The sequence below is a fragment of the Lycorma delicatula genome, chromosome 13, assembly GCF_047948215.1.
Source record: "Lycorma delicatula isolate Av1 chromosome 13, ASM4794821v1, whole genome shotgun sequence".
NCBI lineage: Eukaryota > Metazoa > Arthropoda > Insecta > Hemiptera > Fulgoridae > Lycorma > Lycorma delicatula.
The window spans coordinates 12055402-12082289 of NC_134467.1; the positions used below are offsets into that span (position 1 = coordinate 12055402).

General features: G+C 30.3%; 1 protein-coding gene across 8 annotated transcripts in view; it reads left to right on the forward strand.

The window, feature by feature from the left end:
- The window catches only part of LOC142334127 (uncharacterized), an 82708-nt gene that overhangs the window by 54811 nt on the left and 1009 nt on the right, over window positions 1-26888 (forward strand). For 5 of the 8 annotated variants that reach the window (XM_075381859.1, XM_075381860.1, XM_075381861.1 and 2 more), the window contains 3 exons: window positions 586-726; window positions 16432-16572; window positions 18114-19820. In XM_075381859.1, the coding sequence (XP_075237974.1) occupies window positions 613-726; window positions 16432-16572; window positions 18114-19157 (1299 nt within the window). In that variant the 5' untranslated portion in view covers window positions 586-612 and the 3' untranslated portion in view covers window positions 19158-19820. Of the gene's footprint in view, window positions 1-585; window positions 727-16431; window positions 16573-18113; window positions 19826-26888 lie in introns of those variants that run through there. The other 3 variants (XM_075381858.1, XM_075381864.1, XM_075381865.1) reach the window with 3 other exon arrangements.

Here is a 26888-nt window from a genome sequence, read left to right on the forward strand (position 1 = left end):
AGTTTTACACTTTTACATTCTGATATTCTGTTTGTATAAACAACCATAGACAGATTAAGTATACAAACTAAAAAAAAAAAATCTAAGGACAGCTTGTCTGTTAAGAAATTCACAAACTCTTACACACTGAGATTAAAGACGCACTACAGGAAATGCTAACTGCAGCAATAAAACAAACATGGGCTGTCTTACAGTAAGTCACATTGCCGTTATCAAGGTCACAGCATTACTGTATTGCTATTTGCAGTTTCATTATAATAAAAGCTGGCTGTGTAAAACTACTTCACATAAAATAAAAATTAGAAAAAAATTTGTTATATAGAAATTATTTGTTTGTTGTACGGAAGTAACTGCACACAGAAAATTCCCTTAAAAGTCAAGGTTTCGGGGAAAATTTTGTACTATAGAGAAATTCATAAAAGAGAAGTTCCTTGTATAGAAAACTTCTATACAAGGAACGTCTGTACTTTTAAAAAATTATGTGATGGAGTATTACATTATCATCCAGCACACCTGCTCAAGGGTTAAAATTGAGAATGAAAACTTACTTTAATATTACAGTAGTGTGAAATTTTTCTGTTGCAGGGATTAAATTTTAATAAATTACACGCAATGATTCCTTTAAAAGAAGAAAATGATCCTTTAAGTTTAGATTCAAATGAGAACTGTGAAGGTTTGATGTTTATAAAAAAGGAAGAACAAGGTCAAATTAAACAGGAAGAGTCGGTAAAGATGTTTATTTGTTATATTTAAAAATACATAACGTGCTTGTTTGTTTTTAGTTTAACTTACTGGTGTTATAATTAGAATTGTTTGCTTAATTCATACTCAGATTACCCCTGTTTTTATCTAAACATTTTCAGTTAATGATTTTAATCTTACATTCCTGTTTGTCTTCTTTAACTAGTTCATTCCTAACATTATCTTATATATAGATTTTTTCTATAGAATATCTTATCCTTTCTTTTTTAAGATGTCATTTACAAAGTTTCATTATCCTTTAGCAAAGGTGTTTCATAAAAGCATATAAAAATACGATGTAAGATAAAGGAAAGAAAGTTATTTTTTCCTGTGATTGTTAAGTACAGAATATTTAACAAAAAAAATCACTGGGAGGCCATGAGATCTGGTTTGGGATCTTATGTTCTGTGTCTCTTTCTCTCTCAGCCACCCATTTTTCTCTCTTCTCCCATTCTTGGTATCCTCCAGCATTCCAATCCATCTTCTTCCCCTTCCTAGTTTACCTTTTATCTTCCCTTCGATTATAGTTTTTAGTAGGCAGTCTCTTCAGAAGATATGTCTCAGTCAAGACGTTTATCTCTTTCTTGTGTTGTTAACTTCCTCGATCCATGATAATACATCTTCATTCCTTATTCTATCACTCCACCTCACCCTCAACATTCTCCTTCATAACCGCATTTCAAAACTATTTAAATATCTTTCTTCTTTTTTCTTAATAGTCCATACTCACTGCCATACAGCACCACACTCCAATTGTAACACTTAGCAAACTTCTTCCTTAATTTAATCTGTATCATTTTTGCTGTTAACAGTCGCTTAACTTTTTCAAATGTAGCTTTACCCATCGCTGGCCTACTTTTAATTTCTTCAATACAACTTCCATCCCATTTTACCAAGCTTCCGAAGTATTAAAAGATTTTACTTGTTCTATATTCTTCCCTTCCAGCACTATGTCAACTGAACCTTCTCTTTTGCTCATTCTTGCACTTGTTCCCAAATCAGTCCTAGACGGTATTATATCATAGCCCGTTGCTTTCTTTTTGCTTAGATCCTTTATTGCTTTTTTTAGTTTGTTTTTAGTATTTTTGGCCCTCTTTGCTCCTCCTCACATTCCCACTCCTCTTCAATCACCAGTCCTGACTGATTATCATTAACGTAGTTTAGGTCAAACAGCCGTATTCTACTCTACACATGATGTCATTCTTCCATTCTTATTTATTACGCCCTGTTTGCTTATTCTCTTTCATTTTCAGTTAACCTCCTTAATTCATTGTTAAGTTTCCTGTATTGTTTTTTCCCTTCTTTAGAAGTAAATATTCTTCGATTGTCTGCATTCATCTTATCCGACGTGTCCTGCGTAATCCACCAGTCCTTCCTTGCATTACTCTCACTTCTTGCAATGCTTTCAGTATCAAATCTTTAATGGTGTTCTGTTCTCCTGATACTTCATTTGTTCTTGTTTTTCTCAGATTCTCTTCCAGATTTTGTGTATACGCTTCAGAGTCATCAGTCTTGAGTCTACTTACATCTCATTTCTTCATCGATTTGGGTTCTCCAGTATGCTTTAGTCTAGTTCTAACATCTGCTACTAATAGATTATGATCTGTTTCAGTGTCTGCTCCACAAAATGTTTTTGCCATCTTTATGCTGTTCTTGAATCTTTGTTTGACCAAGATGAAATCTGTCTGTCACCAGGAGCCTTCCATTTATGTAATCTTCCTCATTGATTTTTAAACCAGGTGTTAGCAATCCATAGATCAAACTCTTCATAAAATGCTATTAGTTTTCCCCTCCTTCATTCAATTCACCAAGCCCATTATCTCCAACTATATTTTCTTTCCTTCCCTGTCCTACCACACTGTTCCAATCTCCCATCATTATTGTTGTTAGGTAAAGTTAACAAAAAACACACAGCTAGTATTTGCCAAAAGAAATTGGACTTTATTGAAAGTGTAACAAATGAACTTATGTTATAATCATAACTTTAAAACATAAAAGGAAATTATGAAATTAACATAACTTAATAATACTTAACATATCAGCTGAATCAACAAATGAATAATTTTGTTAAATGCAAAAATACATGAATAAACATTTTTTAAATACACAATGTAACAGAGCCTGAAAATAAAAGAACATAAAACACCTTAATTTCAAATTAGATACTTAAAACATAACATCAATAGAAAGTGGAACTGGAAAACAGTTGCACTACTAACATATATACTGTACTATGAAGATTAGCAATGAACAGATTTCATTAGCTTAGAAAACATTAATTATAATATAATCACATTAAAATAAGTAATAATATAAATGGAGTTTATTTTGATAGATAAGCATTCTTGAAAATACAAAAATCACAAAGTCCTAAAACATACCAGCACATCAGGAGTAATTTGCTTTAGGTTAATTTACGAGAAGTATTATGAATACAGTGCATAAGTAGCAAAGAATTAAACTCGGCGATCAGCAAGTTACACAAATAAATTATAGAGTTAATTACAATAACAAATCGTAATAATTAAACATGTAAAACAGGTAAGCCACCTATCATGAATGCATTTAAGTGAATAAATGGTTTTCTTTTAACCAAACTTGAAATCGTAAGGCATAAGGTATGATGAACTGAATGTTCCACTAATTTCAATGATAAAATCACTGTTTAACGTAATAATGAAAATTGAACTTGCCTGTAGCACACAAATAATATCAAGAGACGAACTCGTGAATGCAGATACATGAATACATACAGTAATCCTGGGCGTAGTCCGCACTGGTGTATCAGGAATACAGAGGTGTGATGTGGTTTAGTGGTAGAATAATGCGTAGAATCTCAGATGTGTAGTGACGAGTTTTGAGATTCTGCTTGGATGAGAATATTATCACAAAGTTTGCAGGAGAATATTGGCCATAGGTGACTGTATTGGAGGAATGTTGGATCTACTCTGCTGAAAAGATGGCGTGAAAGAAAAAGGGGGAACCAGATCCAGGTAGTGGACAGGAGAGAGTGTGTGTAAAAAACAAGAGATGTGTGCATGTATTAGTATGGGAACGAAAGAATAACGGGTGTATGAAAAGGGTAGTCAAAAATAATTCGATAGAAGAATGGACGCGGTCACTAAGGATGATGGGGGGGGGGGAGGGTCTAACACAAGAACAAATAATAAAACAGGTTCAAATGACAAGCCCAAAAATACGAAACAAAGTGAAATTTAACATTCCTGTAACAAAACAACGGGACCCACCCTAGGTTGGAATTCATTGAAAATAACGGAAACTTTATGTTAAACGGCGTAAACAATTGTTCTTATATATCCTTTTCCATTACTTCGTATATTTGTTCACATATCTGGTCTACTTCTTCCAGTGCGTCCATTATTGACAAGTAGACCTGTATTATCAGGGGGCTACTGGTTCTGTTCGCTAGGACAGAACTTGCGAACAGAAGGATCCTAGCGAATCGCTAGGACCCTTTCGCTGACTGGTATTATTTTCTATTGCTTTCCTGTATATCATTCCTGTACCTCTTTCCTTGCATTCTCCTCCCTTAAAAATAATTTTATAGTCTCCTGATACAAATTCTCCTTCTTCCCATCATACTTCACTCAGGTCTAACAGATCTATACTTCTCCATCTCCACCTTTACATTTTCCAATTTCCCTTTCCCATTCATTGTCCTTATATTCCATTTCCCATCCTTAATTTTGATATTCTCTTTCTTCTATCATTTCTCTTTCCTGTACCATTATATGTCTCTCCGAGGATAGTACCTAACCAGAGATCCGATTGTGGGAGTATTACTCCGAAAATTTCTTCTCAGGAACTCCCATACTTAGAGCGTAATCCAATGGGTCTAGGGATACCACAAAGGTCTTTAGTGTGGTGATTGCCTTCCGCATCCTATGCCGTTGAAATTTTGGTTACATCTGCCTTTAGGAATGGTTTCTCATTCCAAGGCCAAGAGGGTGCACTGTCTTCTATCGCTTTACCACCCACCATAGAATCTGTTGGCATTTGTAGAAGGGATCTTCTTATCCCAGTAGATGCTCAGTCCCAGCCTTCATTAGCCACTTATACATACTACAATAAGCAGTATGTGTAATCGTTGCCCCAATTAAATCAAGTAATCAGGTTATTTAAATGTATCAATTATCCACTTTTTTTAATAGGATTGTTCAACAAAGATTTGTTTTCGTTTCGTTTTATCCTTTCTGCAAAATGAAGTTCATCTTATTATAAATGTTATGCAATTTTTTTTTTTTATTTGGTGTGAATATAATATATATTTTTTTTATTTTAGGATCTTGCTGATGAGATAATGACAATTCAGTTTTAGAAAATATTGAGGAAAATATTCAAAATGTGTTTCTTCATTTGAAGAAACACATTCTAATTCATTCAGGGAAGAATTTTACATGTAATATTTGTTTAAAATCTTTTTGTAATAGTAGTAATTTGAGAAAACATCTTACAATTCATAACGGAGAGAAAAAGTTCTTGTGTAATATTTGCCTGAAATCTTTTAATCAGAAGGGAGTATTAATTATACATCTCTCCACTCATACTCATGAGAAAATGTACTCTTGTAATATTTGCCTTAAATCTTTTAGTCAGAGTAATATATTAAAAAACCATCTATCTACTCATTACGTTGAGAAAAACTTTTCATGTAATATTTGCCTGAAATCTTTTAATCGCTGTGATACTTTGAAGAGACACCATTCATACTGGCGAGAAAAAATTTGTATGTAATTTTTGTGAAATGTCTTTTATGGAGAATTATCAATTACAAAGACATCTTTCTGTTCATACCGGTCAGAAAAAATTTATGTGTGATTTTTGTTGTAAGTCTTTTAATAGAAAAGATAGATTTTTAAAACATATTAATTTTCATAAAGAAGAAACAAATTCTGTAAAATTGTTGTCATAAGATTTTATATATATATATATATATATATATATATATATATATATATATATAATTCATCGAAGATTAAGATATGATGTACAGTCTAAAATTAGTTTATATATTTTTATTTCAAATAAATTTTTATAAGAAATTTGTGTTTTATTTACATATAAGTAATTAATTTTATTCATAAGAATTATTTATTTAGTGTATTTCTACTCTCAGTTAATAAATACAAATTCTTTTGAAAAAGTATTTGTAGGCCAAGAAATAAATTACTTGTTGACTTTATTTAACCCAGTTCTTCCATTGCTAACCCACCGAGTTGGTCTAGTGGTGAACACGTCATCCCAAATCAGCTGATTTGGAAGTCGAGAGTTCCAGCGTTCAAGTCCTAGTAAAGCCAGTTATTTTTACACGGATTTGAATACTAGATCGTGGATATGAAGCCAGTTATTTATACACGGATTTGAATACTAGATCATTCTTTGGTGGTTGGGTTTCAATTAACCGCACACCTCAGGAATGGTCGAACTGAGACTGTACAAGACAACACTTCATTTACATTCATACATATCATCCTCATTCATCCTCTGAAGTATTATCTGAACGGTAATTACCAGAGGCTAAACAAGAAAAAGAAAGTCTTAAAAGTTCTTCCATTGCTGGAAGTTCTCTTTTGATAAGGTTGTCAATTGCGCTGTCACATTCTACTTTTGTCCTCTCAGCCCTCAAATTGGGACACTTTCATAGGACTGGGGAAGAATTACAAATCATATTTGGAAAGTAAGGAGCCCAGAAAACCTGTGCAATTCTTTGCTTGGCGTAGAAACCATGAATTGTAGACAAAGAATGGACAAGAGCATTGTCATGATGTGGCAACCACAAGTCCAAGTCAATTCAGAACCATCTCCCTCAACAGAAAGTTTGTCATACAAACTCAGTGAAGGTATGAGATGCGAATAGTTTATACCTGAATCGACAAAAAGTTAGTTAGTGTATTTACATTAATACTAACATTACTGTAAACGTTATTATTTTTATCAATAATTTCTTTTAATTTTTTCCACATTTTGTAGCTATTGTTTTTATAGTTATTAAGTTTATTATGATAATAATTTTGTTTAGAGACAGAGATTAGTTTTTTTAGAAGCTTATTATAATTGTTATATTTATTTCTTTATTGTATATTAAATGTTTTTTTTTAAACGGTTGCTCATTTTGTTTCTGACTTAAATGGAGCAGATGATACCATTAATGATCCAAGATTTTAATTTTCTTTTTTTTATGCGAGATGTGTGATGTAACAATCAGAGTATGAATATGATACAATAATATATTCAAAATGGAATCTGTTAATTTATCTGTATCTTAAGTTATCATTATTATATTTAAAATTCCAATCTCTTGAGAAAGAGATTTTAGTAACATGGCATAGTTAATTTTGGATACAGTGGCATTATGTTTTCCAATCAAACCAGTATTATACTAGGCATCGAAAGGTATATGAAAGGATACAGTATAACGATCAGTAATTATAGTTCTTAACACATTGCTAAGACAGTTTTTAAATTTATTGTTAGTATTCTTAAAGAATACATGATATAGACATGAACGGGAACTTGTAGTCTTTTTTAAGATTGCATTTAAATAGGAACAATACCCTTGCGAGTTAAGAATAAAAATTTAATCATGAGATGTATAGTTGAAGTCATCTATGTTAATATTGGTATCACTTATGGTCAAATTGTATTTATCTTTTTATATTAGATTCAACAAATTATCTAGACTTTCTAAGAAAATTTCAACATTACTATTAGGAGAACAATAATTTTAATTATAAGGTTATTTAGCTTTAAATTCAAACATAAGGCATTACGCTCTAGTTTATTTATAGAGATAGCATCAATTTCAACATAATTCTTCTCAAACATCATGCACACACCATTGCATTTGTTTTGATAAGAACATTTTCTGAAAGATTTATAACTATCGAAAGTGTAATTAAATAGATCATCACTAATTCAAGTCTCTGAAAGTACTATTGTATCATAATTTATTTTAAAGTTTTCTAAATGATGAACCAGTTAATCAAAATTTTTTTTATATTACAAATATTCATGTATAAAATATTTAACATTTTTATATTGCAGTTACCATCCTCCATAACCATATCTATAGAACATTCAAAAAAAATTATCTATTACACCAGTATTTTATACATCAGAATCTATTATATTATATACGGAATATATATTCATCATAAGAAAAAAAGGAAGAAGTACTTACCTGTATTTGTTAGAGATTATAATTTTTTCAAATTCACACTATTAGTCAGTCTTGAAGTCATGTCATAACAAATATATTTTCTTCTGTTGTTTATCCATGTAAATTTATAATCATTGTACTTAGCAAAAATTTTAAAGTTGGATTAGAGATTTTTGTAATACGGTGAGAAGTTTTCATTGATGGTTATTGGACCATCAGGCAAGTTCCTGTTTATGTGTTAAGTAGTTAGTTAATTATTTAGGAGAGGTTGATTCAGTAGTATTTTTCAATTGTTTTTGTAGATTTTTATACTTGTTGAAACAATTACATTTTGTTAGTCTACTTTTAAATCTGACAATTATAGGCATGATGGCATTCTTATTCACTGGAATTCTGTGAACAGTATTGGTGTTTAGATGTTGATTATTATGTTTATTAACCGATTTAGCAATATCTTCCATTACGCAGCACACATCCTCATTTGGGCTAACAGGAATCCCATGAATTTTCAAATCGTTAAGTGTTGTGTACTGTCATGGGTTTACGACCTGAAGTTCTGTTTCATTAATTTTACTTTTCAGAAAGATTAATTTTCTTTGTTTATATTCTTATAAGCTTATAACACACTAAATTATTAATAATAGCAGTAAAATCATCAATTTTTTCTGAGAACATTTCTCAAAATGACGTAGTTCTCTAATATTGTTGTTAGTGCTTTTCAACACATCTTTAATATCTACTAATTGATATGATATCAGTGATTTGATTTCTTGGAGTACTTATTTTTCCAAATCCTAAGGTTTAGAGTCAGAGAAACATTTCGGGGTAGGATATTTTTAACTTTACAGTCTACATTTCCATGTTTAAATGTAATTTGTGTAAGCCTTTTTAAAGTAAATTCTGTTATTTCCATTCAATATAATAGTTTAGTTGATACAAAGGGCATTTAAGCAGTTTTTAATCAGCACTTCTATATTACTGGTTTCAATCAGTTCAGTTATACAGGGTACAATCAGCGCTTAATTGATATTACAGCGTTTCTTGAAGCAACCACAAAACTCCGACATGATTAATAAAAGAAGATAAAAATTTGCGATAGTTATTAAATGGAAATAACTGGTAAGGAGTAGAAGTATATAGCCGCTATAACTGTTTAGTAATCTTATCTTAACGCAACAAGCGATCGCACTGCACAAGAGTATACTGAATTAAATAGATATACTAAGTTATTTTATACGATTTATATCTTAAACTGGTCATTTTTATGTGATTTAAATTTTTTTTATTAATATTAAAAAAAAACCTTTACCATTTAACTGCTTTAGCATTTCTCATTGGTTGTATGCCTGGCAAGGTATTAACTACCTCAATAACATTGTTAGTAGTGGAAATAGTTAAATTAATTATTTATAACTAATTAATTGTGGCTGGTTTTCAGCATAACTAATTCTGAATAATATCATCATATTTGCCCATCTTTATTGATATGTAATTTGTATTTTGATTTGTAACCAGAACCGGCTTTTAATAGCCTTTAAAAGACTAAACAAGAAATGTTATTAAAATTTACCTCCAAAATATAAACAAAGGTGTATTTGTTTACCAGCCAAAGAGATGCATGTAGCTTCCAGGTGCAAATGTCAATTGATTTTATGTTTCAACCAGTATAATACCCGTGTCATATTTTTCATTTAATATTATCCAAATTTAGTTAAAGTCTTGTTTGAACAAATTAATTTTGTGAAATTATTAGTAGGTAATCTAAAATTTATCCCATTAAGAATATTTGTTTTGGACATAGTTTTATTAAATGGTTTTGCTTAAATGCAATATTTAAAATATTAACATTCCAAAATTAAATGTATTAGATGATAAATGTCTTAATGGGAGTAAATTAAATAGAGGTTAAAAAATTTACTAATTTAATCCTTAATTCTAAACATGTTTTATTTAAAATGATTAGCGAGCTGTACAACTGTAAAGAATGACCAGAACCTCTTGACACTGACCCTCAACACCAGGAGAGTGACTTTTGAGGAAAAATTTATATTTTTTTTCATATTTCTATCTCTTAATTGGTTTCATTTTTAAAATATAAACTGTATTTAGTGATGTAATATGAAAAACATTAGAGCTGAGTCTATAATTTTATATAATTACCGTATAATAAATGTTAATATATCTGATAATTTTAAAATGAACAAATTATTTTTCACAAATTTTTAATTTTCCGGTATCCATAACATTTGCTGCATTCTTCTGCTTATGAGAAATTTTACTATATTTATTTACCATAATATGGTTATCCTTGGCAAAATTCTTGCATCACTTTCAATCAAGCTTCAGCCGCTAGCATTCCTCTTCTGGTTAACCTTCTGCTCTATTCCAACTGTACTTGTTATCAACTGAAATAAATATTCTTATTTTTCTAGATAAAACCAAAAATAGTTAATTCTGATGAATTAAATTACATATAAACAACATAATTCTGAGTTATACTTAAGGACTGAAAAATGATTAAAATAAATTATAGGTTCTCAAGAGTGAATAATGTTTTTGTAAAAAAAAAAGTTTTTTCGTGCTATCAATCCCTCATGTTAAAGGAAACAAAAAACCGCCAACTAAATTTCTCATTTATGTAGCTGCAGATTATTGTAGGCAGCTATTTAAACATGGTAAATAATTTATTTTTAACGGGTTTGAGTGTTTATTTTGAATGGAAAATTATTACATTTTATGGTATACCTTTTAAAAATTTACTGCAAATTAATCATTAAGATGTAAAGAAAACTACTGAGTTAGGAGCTCAAAACTCATAGAAGAATAATTGTTGTGTTCAGCCTATGATTGATTTTATTTTTTACATTTAAATGAATAAGAATTTGGATCTTATTTTACAGAAAATGAATGCATCCATAAACAATTCATTGATTGATGAAGATTCATTAAATACATCAATTGTAGTTAAAACAGAATTAAAAGAAAGCGTACCTGAAGAAACAAATTGTTTATTTTTATGAATTAATGAGGAGCCAGAATTTGATTGTGTAAGTAAAAGATATATAGTTCTCTAATGTAATATAATTTTTTTAACATCAGCACACACGCAGAGTATTTATTGTCTATCCCCCCTGTTTTTCATATCTATTTTTACAGATGTTATTTAATAAAAAATAACTTATTTAGAAAAAACTCATATCTATACAATTTGTGAATATCTTGCAATGAATAGGTGTAATGGTTAGGATCAGAGTTATAACTTTTCTTCAAAATAACAACTTTAATAAAAGTCAGATTGAGCCTCCATGACGTGTGCATGGTTATATCTAGAACAAATAGGAGAAATTGTTTCAGTGAACTGAATCTAAACAATATTCACAGCTTCATTTATCATCAAATCACACCTCACTAGATCATATTTAGAGTTGTAACTGAGGACCTAGTACCACTCTCCTTTGACAATCAATCATGAAAGGTCTTTTAAGGAACACTCCATCGGTTGAACCAAGCCACATCAGAGTTTAGAGAAGGCAGCATTTGGATTTGCTGGGCTGCCACGTAAAAGATAACATGCGATCAGAAGCATTGGAATGCCCCAACATTATGCATGTGAACAAGAAAAATACAAAGCCCAAAATCAAAGCAAAGCAAATCACTTACATTTCCACACAATGTAAAGTCGTTCATGTAGACTGATAAACTAAAAATAATAACTCGTTTAATGGACTAACAAAATTCTCATCATGGGTCTGCAAAAAATAAACACCAACTAGGACTCCATGGAATCTGAAGGATGTAGGCTCCTGCAAAGGTATATCTGGGAAGAAAGAGATGAAAAATGTCCCACAGTTTGTAACAATCTTTTTAGTCAGCCTCTAATAATAAAAAACTACATACAAGAATTCAAATCACAATCTCCAAGACTCAACACACCCTAAAAGTATGTAATTAAATCTGCTCTATAATAAATGCCCATCCACTCGCTAGTAATAAAAATAACTCTTCAAATGACCATAAAGAAACAGAAAAGTTCTGGAATCCACTCTATCTGACTACAAATATCCCCAAAAAGCTTTTTAAACAGTTAATTGGAGACTTAAGTGTTCAACTAGGCAGAGAAAGAAGATATCACAACATCATCGGAAAATAGCCCACTGAAAAGAAAACAACCAAAAATGAACAGAGACTTGTCCTATACAGAAACCACTACCTAATCTCAAAATCCACATATTTCAAGAGGAAACCTAAAAAATTCAAAACCTGGAAACGCCCCGACTATACTAAAGGAGAATGGCAACTAGACCATGTGTTGATGGAAAGACACCACCACAAGGAAATCTGCACCGCAAAAGTCCTCCAAGAAGTATACACAGGCTCAGATCACTATGTAGTCAAAATTAAAATTAAATTTACTCCCCAAAGAAAGTGACAAAACAAGTCCCTAAAACTAAAAGTAAAATGGATCCTATCCAACTAGTCAAGAGTGAAAATAACCAAAAAGCAGGCGATAAAATAACAATCGCCGATAAACTCAAAGATCTAGTCAATAACCTTAAACAAACTGAAGAATTAGCCCCAATAAAATCCCGTAAAAACATCAGTAATGGAACAGCGAATCTGACAAAACAGTGGAGAAAAGACATCAAGCGTGGCTATTTCACCAATCCCAAAAATCAGAAACATCCTTCCAAAATATAGTAAAACAAAGAAAAGAAACTTCACTTCACTTGAACCCTAAGGAGAATAAAAAGGCAACACCATAAAGACAAACTGAAGTCAATAGAAGAAAAATTCAATAAAACACACTCGAGATTAGTACAAAATCTTCAAAAATCAGCCCTAAAAATACGAACTTCCTTTCTTTATAAATTATGAAAATGTTTAACTGACCCATAACAATAAAGATAACATGGAAATGCTAGCTAAATATTTTAACAAACTCCTAATTTGTGAATTACCAACAGAACTTCTAAACTTCAACACCAACACCACCAGAAAACATCAACCCTCCCACAATAAAAGAAGTCTACCAAGCACTGGGTGAAATGAAGAATTACAAAGCAGCAGGAGATCAGCAAAAATTGCCCTTCATCAACAGCTTGTCAACATGTGGATCAAAGAAGAACACTGGACGACAGCCCTCATCCATCCACTGCACAAAAAAGGCGACAAAATAGACCCTAACAATTACAATGGAATCTCTCTAGTAGACACAACATACAAAATTCTTTCAAAAATCATCCTCAACAGGATTAGTTCACAACTCAAGAAAGAACTAGGAGGATACCAGGGAGGTTTCAGACCTTGGAGGAGCTGTCCAGACCAGATCATGAGTCTCAAGCTAATAATGAATAGCAACAGGGAAAGAAACAGAAACATGGTGATAACATTAGTAGATTTCAAGAAAGCTTATGACTACATATACAGCGAATCCCTACTAAAAATTCTAAGATACCTCAGATTACATACCAAATTATAATAAACATGATAAAATTGATCCTTGCAAACTCTAAGGTAAAATTCAGAGGCAAGCTCTAGTAACAATTTGAGATCAAAACCGGAGGACTGTACCAAGGCGATGGACTCTCATTGGTATTATTCATCTGTGCTCTAGAAATGGTAATAAGAAAATGCCTCAAAAAAGTCCCCAAAAGTAAAAATAAGCCAAAAAATCAAAACAAATTGCCTTGGTTTCGCTGATGACTTGGTACTGATAGCGAACGAAATCATCAGAGATATTAGAACTTAAAAACATTGTAAATAAAATTGTCCTCAAACTGTCATTTGAAAAGACAGAAATTATGCCCCAGATACCAACATGATTAAAAGAAATAAACATAAACAGTAATAAAATGTAAATAGTAACCCAATTTAAATAAGAGAAATAATAATAAACAACCTTAACAAAAAAACCTCAATCTAAATAAGAATAAACAAATTAGCTGAAGCTCAAAAATTAACCTGATACACTTACAATAAAAAATGACTATCAATAAATACAAAAATATAACACTCCAACACAGTTATAAAGCCAGAAGCCTTTTATGCAGCAGAAACACTTCCAACTGAATTAGCAATCAAAGACAGACTTCGGAAAATTAGAAGAACCTGCATTAATAACAAGTACCAGAAAGAGGGGCAGTGATGGATTGTGCCTAACAAAGTCGTGTACAAAGAGTTAGAACCCATCATAAATACCATACGTAAGAGGAGACTAGGATTCTTTAGACTTATCATGAGGCTGCAGTGTTCAAGACTCATAAAACAGGTAGTTCAGTACAATCTCAACTCGAAAAACAGAATGCAGATGGAGAAATAAGCGAGGATCTGAAGGAAATCGACCTTACACCAGAAGACACTACAGATAAGATAAAATTCATCAAGAACAAAAACACTTGCTTCACACTCACAAGAGAAAAACTCAGAATGTGAACATTTTCAACAGTAGAACGGGCACAAAGATCAAAACATATGAAAAAGTACTGAGAGGACTGCAAGGTCCAAATAGTCCCATCACATAATGGACAACAACTTGGATAACAGACTAAAGTGATCCTATGCGGTCATAAAAATTAATAATAATAATAATAAATAAGTCTTCTTTTTTCTTAATCACTTCATGTACATGATTTGGCATTGATTCACCTAGGATACTACACATTTTTCTGATTTGTTCTTCATGAAACCATATTGATATTTTTGCTTTAATGAGGTCAGTTTTTGTGGTAAAATCCATTTTTTGACTATTGCCCAAAAATTTTCAATTGGGTTTTAGTGTGGGGAGTTGCCTGGCTATGGGAAGAATGAAAAATTTTTCCATTTTTTAGCAGTTGACATGGCGCCAAATCTTGTTGGAATACTTTGTTACCTTGTGGGAATTTGTTTTGAAGTTGTACCCTTTCCTTCAGAATCTTAATATGTCCAAAATTTTCATAATGCCATCTTCTAGAAGTAATCAGCCAAGGCCCTCAAAATGAAACAATCCCTAAAAATATTTTTATCTGATTGTTGGGCATGAGCTAGATCTATTTTCATCTGATGCTTTTCTAACATATGGAACCCTTCACCCCTGAACATAAAAATGTGACTCGAAAAACGTAACATTTTTTTTTTACTCTCCTTTGATCCAGTCGGCATGTGCTATGGCCCACAAGAGCCTTTTTTACTGGATGTTGTTGGTGTTAAAAGCTGTGTTTATATGGCCAATGAGCTTTCCCTTTCAGCTGCTAGAAGTCAGCATCCAACAATTGTCACATGTAAATCTGCTTTACTGGCTTTAAAGTCTTAAGTTCACAACAGATAATTTTGGATGAAGTTTACTTTTCTCACTAATCCTGTGATGGAGTAGTTTTCCTTTGAGATGAAAAGGAACCAATTTCTTTAAATTATTTTAAAATAGAATTCACTTTCTCTGGTCCAACACCATACTCAAGCTGTTTTTCGTGTTATACTGGCATGCTTAGAAAGAGAAATAATTTTTTAATACTTTAGTTGCAATTATGTCATTATTATATATTCAAGACATACAGAATAAAAAATTCAAAACTATGATTTTGTAATAAAAAATAATATTAACTTTCATAAAACACTATTTACAAAATGAAAATTGCTAAACAACTGAAGAACAAAAAATCTCATGTTACACAGACAACTTGAAGAATCAGTGTGGTGTAACCAAACAGCAATGTAGCCACAACATAGAAATAAACAAAAATTCCCTGTGTTCAGATTATTTTGAATTTAATGTAAGTTTATCACACTTTTAAATTTTCATCCATTTCTTAAATCAAAATAAAAACTTAATAATTCTTTAAGCAGCATTGCATTAATGTGATATATCTTCTTAAGATGTAGTGTAATGAGTAATTTACTTCAGTAATAAGATTTTGATTTAATGCAGAAATATTGTTAATTACATCTTTGGCAGTTAATTTTGATCCTTGGAATTTTTATTTTTATTTTTTTTAATCATTTTTCAGTAAATTTGGATCAATAATTTTGCTTTGTTATGATGTAAATGTTCTGTGAATTCATCGTCACTTAAAACAAGCATATTTTTTTATCAGATTGTATCTTTTGTTAATATTCATACTAATTATAAAAACATATGCAGTATAATAAATGATAATGAAAAATTAGACTATATATATAAAATAACTTTATTAAAAATAAACACCAGACAAATAAAGAAAAACAATAAAATTTGCTTATAAATACTTTAATGATCTGATGCCAGAGAAAAAAATATTCCAAGCTTTATTTGGAGATTATTTTCATTGCCGACAAAACAAAACAAAAATTACAAGTTGTTTGACATTACTAATAAACATGACAAGATTTGCTGAAATGGTTTAAGATTAGCGGATGTGGTTATGTGCCAACATTCACAAATATTTTTAAAAGATTATGTAATAGGGTATTATATTATCATACAACACATCTGCTCAGAGGTTAAAAATGAGAACATATCTATTTTACTATTACAGCAGCGTGAAACTTTTCTGTTGCAGGGATTAGATTATAATAAATTACAAACAGTGTTACCTGTAAAAGAAGAAAATGATCCTTTAAGTTTAGATATAAATGATAAATGTGAAGATTTGATCCTTATAAGCAAGGAAGAAGAAGGCCAAATTAAACAGGAAGAATCGGTAAAGTTATTGTTTGTTACATTTAAAAATAAATAACATGTTCATTTATTTTTAGTTTAACTTATTAAAATAAGTTTAACTTATAATTTGAATTGTTTGCTTAATTTGTATTCTGATTATACCTGTTTTTATCTAAACATTTTCATTTGACTGGTTTGATGCAACTCTCCAAGATTTCCTATCAAGTGCCAGTTGTTTCATTTTGGTATACTTCCTACATTCTACATACCTAACAATTTATTTTATCTATTCCAAACGTTGTCTGCCCTCACAATTTCTCCCATCTACCTGTCCTTCCAATATCAAAGTGACTACTCCAGGATGCCTTAAGATGTGGCCTACACATGTCTGTCTCTTCTTTATCTTTTCTTTTTTCCAATTAGCTATATTTTTCCAAATGCTTCTTTCTTCATCAATTTGCTGTAACACCTCTTCATTTGACACTTTATCCACCTACCTGATTTTTAATATTCTCTTATAGCCCCACACTTCAGAAGCTTCTAATCTTTTCTTTTCAGATACTCCGATCGTCCAAGTCTCACTTCCATATAAAGCTATGCTCCAAACGTATACTTTCAAAAATGCTTTCCTGATGTTTAAATCAATTTTTGATTTAAGCAAATTATATTTCTGACTGAAAGCTCATTTCACCTGTACTAGTCGGCATTTTATATCCCTCCTGCTTCATCCAGTATCTCTAGTAATTCTACTTCCCAAATATCAAAATTCTTCTACCTCTGTAGTCTTTTCACATCCTATTTTTATATTCAGTGGTCCTTCTACTTTATTTCTGCTACATTTCATTACTTTTGATTTGTTCTTGTTTATTTTCATGCGGTAGTTCTTGTGTAGGACTTGATCCATGCCATTTACTGTTTTTTCTAAATCTTTTTTACTCTTGACTAGAATTATTATATCATCAGAAAATCTTAGCATCTTTGTCTTTTCACCTTGCACAGTTACTTCAGATCTAAACTGATCTTTAACATCATTAACTGTAAAGTTCTGCGTAAAAATTACAAAGTAACGGGGATAGGAAAAATCCTTGTCTGACTCCCGTTTTTATTACTGCTTCTTTCTTATGCTCTTTTTATTATTACTGTTGTAGTTTGGTTCCTGTAAATCTTAGCAGTCGTTTTTCTATCTCTATACTTTAATCCTAATTTTTTAAATGTTTTTTTTTTAATTTTTTCTTATCCTAAGTTATAAAAATCAATTATATTATTTTCTTAAGACAGTCAAAACAACTACATAAAATATTGAGGTAGTATTTTCTAAAAATGAACAGTGTCCAACTGGTAACATTATATCTTATGTGGTCTGTTACTAATATTGGTAAGACTTCTTATGGGGTTTCTTGGCTACAAGCTATTTAAATATTTCAATTATCCTGTTTTTCTAAGACAATTCTTCAACAGAAGATTTGTCATATTTCCTTTTTGTTGTTTACTGCAGAATAAAGTTCATCTTTTTATAAATTTTATACTATGTTTTTTTTTTTTATTTGGTGTGAATATAATATATATTTTTTTTTATTTTAGGATCTTGCTGATGAGACTATTGACGATTCAGTTTTAGAAAATATTGAGGATAATATTCAGAATGCAAAATATATGATACTCGACAAGTGTAAAGATAACGTTTTAGATAATCGTCTACATAAAATATTCAATGAAATTGACAGTGCTAGTAGTGATGGATTCAGTAATGACAAATCATTAGTATTTGAACATGATATAAAAATTAATAATAATGATGTAAGTGATAGATTAGTGGAGTGTAATAAACAAAATATTAATGACGCTAAGAAATATACCTGTAATCATTGTGAAAAAACATTCAAGTCAAAATATAATCTTAAGTATCATAATAATTCATATCGAAAAAAAAAGTTACCATTGTTACAATATGTCAAAAATCATTTTATCGGAGAGGTGATTTTAACAGACATTTTTCTTCTCATATCGGTGAAAAAAGATTTAAATGTAACACTTGTGGAAAATCTTTTAATAATAATCGTAATTTGCAGACACCTTCTAATTCATACAGGGAAGAAAAAAGTTACATGTAATATTTGTTTACAGTCTTTTAATAGGAGTAGTACTTTAAAGAAACACCTTGCAATTCATAATAGTGATAAAAAACATTCATGTAATATTTGCTTTAAATCTTTTAATCAGAATGGATTATTAAAGATACATCTTTCCACTCATACTCATGAGAAAAAGTACTCGTGTAATATTTGCCTGAAATCTTTTGGTCAGAGGTGTACATTAAATACACATTTATCTACTCATGACAATGAGAAAACATTTTCATGTAGTATTTGCCTGAAACCTTTTAGTCGCTGTGATACTTTGAAAAGACACCTCTCTATTCACACTGGTGAGAAAAAATTCTCATTTAATTTTTGTCAAATGTCATTTTTTGAAAATTATCGATTAAAAATACATCTTTCTGTTCATACTGGTCAGAAAAGATTTACATGTGATTTTTGTGATAAGTCTTTTAATAGAAAAGATAGTTTTTTAAAACATATTGATTTTCATAATGAAGAAACGAATTGTGTAAAATTGTTTTCATAAGATTGTATACATATAATTCACCCAAGGTTAAGATATGATGCATGATTTAAAATTAGTTATATTTTTTTATTTTAAATAAATTTTCGTATGAAATTAGTGTTTTATTTATATATAAGTCATTCATCTTGTTTCTACGAGTTATTTATTAAATTTATTTCTACTCTAATATATACAAATTCTGTTCAAAAACTAGCTGTAGGCCAAGGAAAAAATAATTTCCTTAACCCAGTCTTCCATTGCTGGAAGTTCTCCTTTGGTAACGTTGATAATTGTGCTGTCACGTTTACTTTTGTCCTCTCAGCCCTCAAATTGGAACACTTTCATAGGGTTCTTTACCTTGGGGAAGAATCAGAAATCTTATTTGAAAAGTAAGGAGCCCACAAAACCGAAAGAAATTTTTGCTTGGCAAAGAAATCATGAATTGGACACTAGGAATGGAGAGAAGCATTGTCATGATGTGACAACCTGAAGTCCAGTTTCTTACAATGAATTGTATCTTAGTTTTACAAATAAATCTTAGTTTTAATGCTATTTTACTAATATTTTAATGTCCAAGAAGGAGCCTCGTGTTATTATTTTGACTCAGGTGATGATAACGGAATAGCGTTTTTCACCCCCCCCCCCAAAAAGAGTTCTGCATTAGATTATGAAGTAGCCATTGTTGTTAATACATAATGTGATGTGTGTTCATAAAGTCATGGGAACATAAATTTTTGTTTGTACATCATATTACATTATATGTAATGTTCTGAGAATGTTTTTGATTTTATGAAAATATTTATTTTTTTATTAAATACTCATTTAACACTAGAATGATATGACCTTTTAATTAATTTCTATGATAAACCTTTTTTAATTTTATAATTATCTTTATTTCTGATTTTCTGAATTTACTCTTGCAAAAAGTCAACCCAGGTAATCGGTGTTTTTCTGTGTATGTTTGTGTGTATTCGCACTTCTACAGTCTATATAAATTATATATTAATGTACTTGAAAATCTTCTAGAACAACTCTGACAGTTGGTAACAAATAAAAGCCATTTAATAATAACTTGTCTTCTTCTTAAAAAGAAAAAAACATGTTCTAAATGAAAATTAATGACAAACACATAAATATGAATTACTCTATTTTGCGGTTTCAAAATGCTATTGAATAGGTTAGAACCCCAAATAGATCACAAAATAGGAAGTATCAAGGACGTTTTTGAAAGGGACAATCATTTCTGGAACAGATACAAAGTTTCTAGTTGATGTAAAATACTTCTTTTTTTCCTGTTTAGCCTCCGGGAATTACTGTTCAAGTATAACTTCAGAAGATGAATCAGGATAATATATATGAGTGTAGTCTTTTACTGTCTCAGTTCGACCATTCCTGAGATGTGTGGTTAATTGAAACCCAACCTTCAAAGAACACCTGTATCCACAATCTAGTATTCAAATCCATATAAAAATAACTGACTTTACTAGGACTTGAATGCTGATCTAAAATACTATATATTCAGGAACAAACCTATCTTTTATCAAGTTTCAGAAAACAGAGTGACGACTCCTTTTCAAACTTTTGAGAGAATACAGGGTTGACTGGAAAACTTTAAATCACATTAAACTCACAATCATAGTCTTAAATTTATGGAAAAAATAAGCAAATCTTTTCTAGCCACAACAAAGTTGAAACAAGATGATGCACTGTCATTGATCCTCTTTAATTTGGTTTTGGTAGATGAATGATGTGGGTGCAGGAATCGAATCCAAAAACTGAAATGTCAAAATAAGATGCCTAGTCCTTTTGATAACCCGGCTGTTTTATTTGAAACAAAGAAACATACAGTTAACAATGATAACCCAAAAAAACAGGCCTACAGGTATACTTTTCCAAGTTGAAAATCAAGTTGAACATCAACTCATTAACAATAACGACAATAGAGATTAAATACAGAATGATAAATGTCACAAACTAATTTTAGTAACCAGGAGAGATTATAAGCAGAATAGATAAATCATCAATTGAAAATAGAATATTAAAACTGAAGAAGTCTAGATTTATCACCAAAAAAAATCTAAAATAAGAAAAATCTCTCTAAGATCACAAAATTAAGATGTATGCAACTGTACCAATACCAGTAATCGTATATGGCACTGAAACATTGCACCTAACTGACCTTGAATAATTGTTCAAGATCAAAAGAGGATTACTGAGGAAAATCGATGGTCCATAAGAACTGAAAAAAGGTACAGACTGAAATCTAACAAGAATATTACTGATATCAAGAAACAGGGATGAAGAAAAGAAGGTTAAATTTCTTGGAGCATACAATTGGGATCAATCCAAATAGATTAAATAAGTAATGAGCTATGGAACGTAAATTACAAATCAAATTACCTGAAACAGATTGAAGGTGACTTTCAAAGGATAGGCTTGAAAGAAGAGGACTGTTGTGATTGAGATAATATCTGAAGAATAATTTACAGTATAAAAGTTCTTGTGGCAGAAGAAAGAAAAACAGGAAGAAAATGGACAGATGAGCAAAAACAAATCCAAGCCAAAAAAATGAGAAATGTATATAAGTGATACTTGTGTGGTCCTAAGTTTGTCTTTTTACGTAAAAAAAAATTATCTTCGTAGTCTTGCTGGATGGTGAGTCATCATATGACAAGGAGTAACTCCTTGTCATTACTATGATGTTACTAAAAGGCTTCGTGTAGAAAAATTGTGCCTTTCAACTTGATACAAAATTTAGAAATTCTTCGTCATCCTTTTTACTCTTTGTACTGATATTATTATATGTAGTTCACCAGTCTGTAGCAGTTCTTTCAATTTCACACAAGTCTTTTTTTATTTCTTACTTATTTAAGTCAGCTGGTAAGAATTCATGTCAAAAAAATTTTTATTCCTTTTTTTATTAATGAAACTTGCTGCTTCCACATTAAAAATTTGGGAGCTTCATCGTCAGCATAGACTACATTCTTTTTTTTTTAACTTAAAACTCCTCCAGTATTTTCCTAATAATTTAAATGTTCCATGTTCTTTAAGAATGTTGTCATAATTTGGTGTTAGAATATTCTCTTATGTGACGTAAAATCTTTCTATTCTGCCAAATACATAGGTAGTATAAAACTTTATCCACATAAAGGGAACATTTATTAAATTTAATTAAAAGCTACACTTTGTTGATATAATCAAGTAAAAAATCTGTAACAGTTGAATTCTTTTTCTGACTCAAAGTGGCATCTGAGAAGAATTTCAGTTTCGTTGGAGTAGAAATACTTTTTGCTCTGAAAAAAGTAAGTGAACATTTTTAAATTCCAATGAAAAACTAGTAATTGAAAAAAAAAGTAGTGTTTGGAAAGTAGCAGAATATTTTATGACTGGTAAAACATGGCTGAATTATTACAAAAGAAATTTTTTTTAAATATTCATGATATAAATTGTAGGTGTAATATGTAAGACAGAAAATTCCTTTTCTAAGCCATTTCTTAAAAAAAGGGCCCTTGATGTTTTTAAGGAAAAGTGACTTCAAAGAAAAATACTGAAATAGGCATTTTATTTCTTTTAAAACAATGTCAAAGAGAAGCAACTGCAGTAAAAATGTAAATTAATGGGTTAATTACACACCAAAATTGTCAGAATACTTTTCTGGAAATGTTTTTAATGCAGACAAAACAAATGCTTTTATTGGAAAAAAGCATTATTGCATTCAAAAAGTTTAACTTATATTAAGCAAAACAGTGCAGTATAGAAAATAAGTTTTATTGTCATAAAAAGTTTTAACAAAAATATTTTTCAAAAAATACAAAAACATCTTGCAGCATAAGATTTTGTGGAAAAAAATGTTCTTCAGAAAAGAGAATGGATTGACAAAGCATGTAGGTCATCACAAAAAGTATTGTTGGTAATTGCTTCAGAAAAACAGAAGTCTGTAAGGAGACAGAGCTACTTGAATCAAAATCAGCTACATGATGACTTAAGAATTTGAAAGTTATTTTAATTCACACAATAGTTTTTAAGATATTCAATGTAAAACTCAAAATTCGGTGTCAAAAAACAAGGTTTTTTTTAGGTTTGTAGTACAATAGCTTTGTTAAATGACTAATAAATGCGGAATATTTAGTAACAAACCAGAAAATTTAATTCTGAAAAAATTAATATAAATACACCCAATAAAAACTTTTAAAAATTTATTTTTTATTGATGTAAAATAGACAGAACATCGTATTATTCTTTCTGTACCTAAAAACCATTTATTTTTTTTTTTATTTTTTTTTTTTGTCTTCAGTCATTTGACTGGTTTGATGCAGCTCTCCAAGATTCCCTATCTAGTGCTAGTTGTTTCATTTCAGTATACCCTCTACATCCTACATCCCCAACAATTTGTTTTACATACTCCAAACGTGGCCTGCCTACACAATTTTTCCCTTCTACCTGTCCTTCCAATATTAAAGCGACTATTCCAGGATGCCTTAGTATGTGGCCTATAAGTCTGTCTCTTCTTTTAACTATATATTTCCAAATTCTTCTTTCTTCATCTATTTGCCGCAACACCTCTTCATTTGTCACTTTATCCACCCATTTGATTTTTAACATTCTCCTATAGCACCCCATTTCAAAAGCTTCTAATCTTTTTTCTCAGATACTCTGATCATCAAAGTTTCACTTCCATATAAAGCAACACTCCAAATGTATACTATAAAAAATCTTTTCCTGTAATTTATATCAATTTTTAATGTAAACAAATTATATTTCTGACTGAAGGCACGTTTCGCCTGTGCTATTCATGCTATTCAACATTTTATGTCGCTCCTGCTTCGTCCATCTTTAGTAATTTTATTACTAAAGTTCCATCTTTGTTATTTCTACTACATTTCATTACTTTTGTTTTGTTCTTGTTTATTTTCATGCGATAGTTCTTGCGTCATTTATTTTAAAAACAAAAAAAGTTAATTACTGAAAATAATTTTAAAAGAAACTCAAACTTTATAAAATAATATTTTATATATGTATAATCAATAATTTACAGAGGTAAAATGAAATAAATACATAAAAACTAAGTTGGAATGTACGGGAATGTGTACTGGAATGCATGGGAAAGCTGGTCAACAATGAAAATTGTGTACTTTGTTTGAATCTGTTGTCATAAATTATCATACAGATTAAAGAAGTATAGTTTTATCCTATCATAGTGTAAAACCACTACGATGGCCATTTCAATTTTCTAACAAGGAATATGCCAATGTAAGTTTTGTTTATGGATTTTCTAATGGAAATTATAAGCTGCTCAACATGAATATTAGGAGAGATTTCCTGAAAGGGAAATTCCAAATATGAAAACCGTTTCTTCAGTATATAAGCATTTGTGAACAAAAGGGTTTCTAACATGTTCATTTTCTGTTGAATGCAAAGTAAATCACATCATATTATTGATGAATATAGTGTGATTAAGTGCAGCCCAGGCGCTAGTACAAGGTGAATTTCATGTTGTACTGGTTGGCCAAAAAACAAAGTGTGGTGCATCCTATAAAAATAAAATTTTTATCCTGTCTGCCCCCAGAAAGTTTAAAATTTGCGGCTAACAGGTTACCCTCAGCAATTAAACTTCTGTTTTTGGCTTCTAGACAACAACACTGATAAGGTAAATTAAGTTTTATTTACCGATGAAGCCACTTTTATGAGATGCAGTCTTCAATTCTAAAAATAGTCATTTATGGAGTGAAGGCAATCCACATGGTACTGTGGAAACTAGTTTCCAATATAGATTTCATATTAATGTTTGGTGTGGCATTATTTATGACAAAATTCTGGGACCATTTGTTTTCAATGAAAACCTTACGGAAGATGCATACATTCATTTCTTGAAAAATTATTTGCTGGCTCTTTTAGCAGATGTACCTTTACGAACTCGATTGCAAATGATTTTCAGTATGATGGTGCAACACCACATTTTTCTTTAATAGCTAGAAATCACTTTAATGCTAATATCTTAAACTGGATTGGACATGCTGGAGTAATCAATTGGCCATCATGATCACCTGACTTAATGCTACTAGAGCACTTCATTTGGGGCTATATAAAAACGATAGTATACCAACAAAAAGTAGAAGTTACTTATTAAAATATGAAATGCTATTGAATTTATACCAAATGATCCTTAGCTAATACGGAAAGCCGCCAGAAATATTACAAGTCAAATATTACAACATGTCCTGAACTTTTCTCCATTTCTTTGTGGGACACTTCATATTTTAAAATTCAGTACTGTAAATGTCTGTACTTATTTTGTTTATTGTAATTATACAGTAAATTACAGGACTTGTTTTTCTTTCTTTATGCGTAAATTTTTAACTTTTGTAACGGACTCATCTGTTGACAGTGATTATAAACAGGAAGAGGAAGGAACCAAAAATAGAATATGCTAAAACTACTCTTTTTTTAATTAGAATTATAGGCAGGCATTATTGGAATTAATTATATTTATGGCATAAATACAGTAAGTAAATGCTCGCTGAAAAACAAATTTTTAAATTAAATTTTTCTGAACAAACAATGATGATGGAGTTTTTTTTAAACAGCAATAATTCTATGAAAGATATGTAATAAACTGAAAATTATTTATACAGTAATTTTTAAGGTTAAATTATTATTTTTTAAATTTTACCAATTAACACCTTGAAATTTAAAAACGATAGATAATTTTTTAACAGTTTATAAGTTCCTGTAATTAAGAATTTCATTCTCCACAAAAAATGATGGTGCATGGGTTTGTTTGTTGTGTGCTCAAATTCTTGTTTTAGCTGCTATTGGCGCAGAGTAGACCACGTGGTACACCGGGCAGCATGCACAGTGCACAAATGATTAATTTGTTTGAATGATTTATACTTTTCGAACAATTTATATAAAATTATAATTGTATTTTGGGAATAAAAAAGGAAAATACTGGGGTTAGAACTATGTTAAAAAAAATCACAACCCAAGAAACAGTTTCTTTACACATCATGTGTAAAGAAACAGAAACCATGTAATATTTTTGCAGTGCCTTTTTTCTAGTATTTAATAGTTTTGTGGTTATATTTTCAGAGAGTCTCTAATACAGCTTTAATTAAAATCTTAATCTATAATTAACTCCTTTCCTTTCTTTTTCTTGTTTTAGCCTCTGGTAACTACCATTTAGATAATACTTCAGAGGATGAATGAGGATGATATGTATGAGTGAAAATGAAGTGTAGTCTAATACAGTCTCAGTTTGACCATTCCTGAGATGTGTGATTGGTTAACTGAACCCAACCACCAAAGGACACCGGTATCCATGATCTAGTATTCAAATCCGTGTAAAAATAATTGACTTTACTAAGACTTGAACGCTGGAACTCTTGACTTCCATATCAGCTGATTTGGGAAGATACTAGACCAAACCGGCGGGTTTGATTATTATTAACGAAATTGACTATTATTAACTAAAATAGTTATAAATAACTAATTATTTCCAAAGGTTAGACTATATAGTTAACAATTTAAAGGAATGAATATTGATATTACTGTATTTTTAAGTACATAATAAAATAAATAGATAAATTGATTAAACATGGGTGAGACTCCATACCAGATCTCATAGCAATCAAGATATTTAATATCAATTGCCCCTTTTTTAACAGGATTCTTCAACAAAAGATTTGTTTTCGTTTCTATTTGGTATTTACAGCAGATTGAAATTCTTCTTGTTGTAAATGTTATGTAATGTTT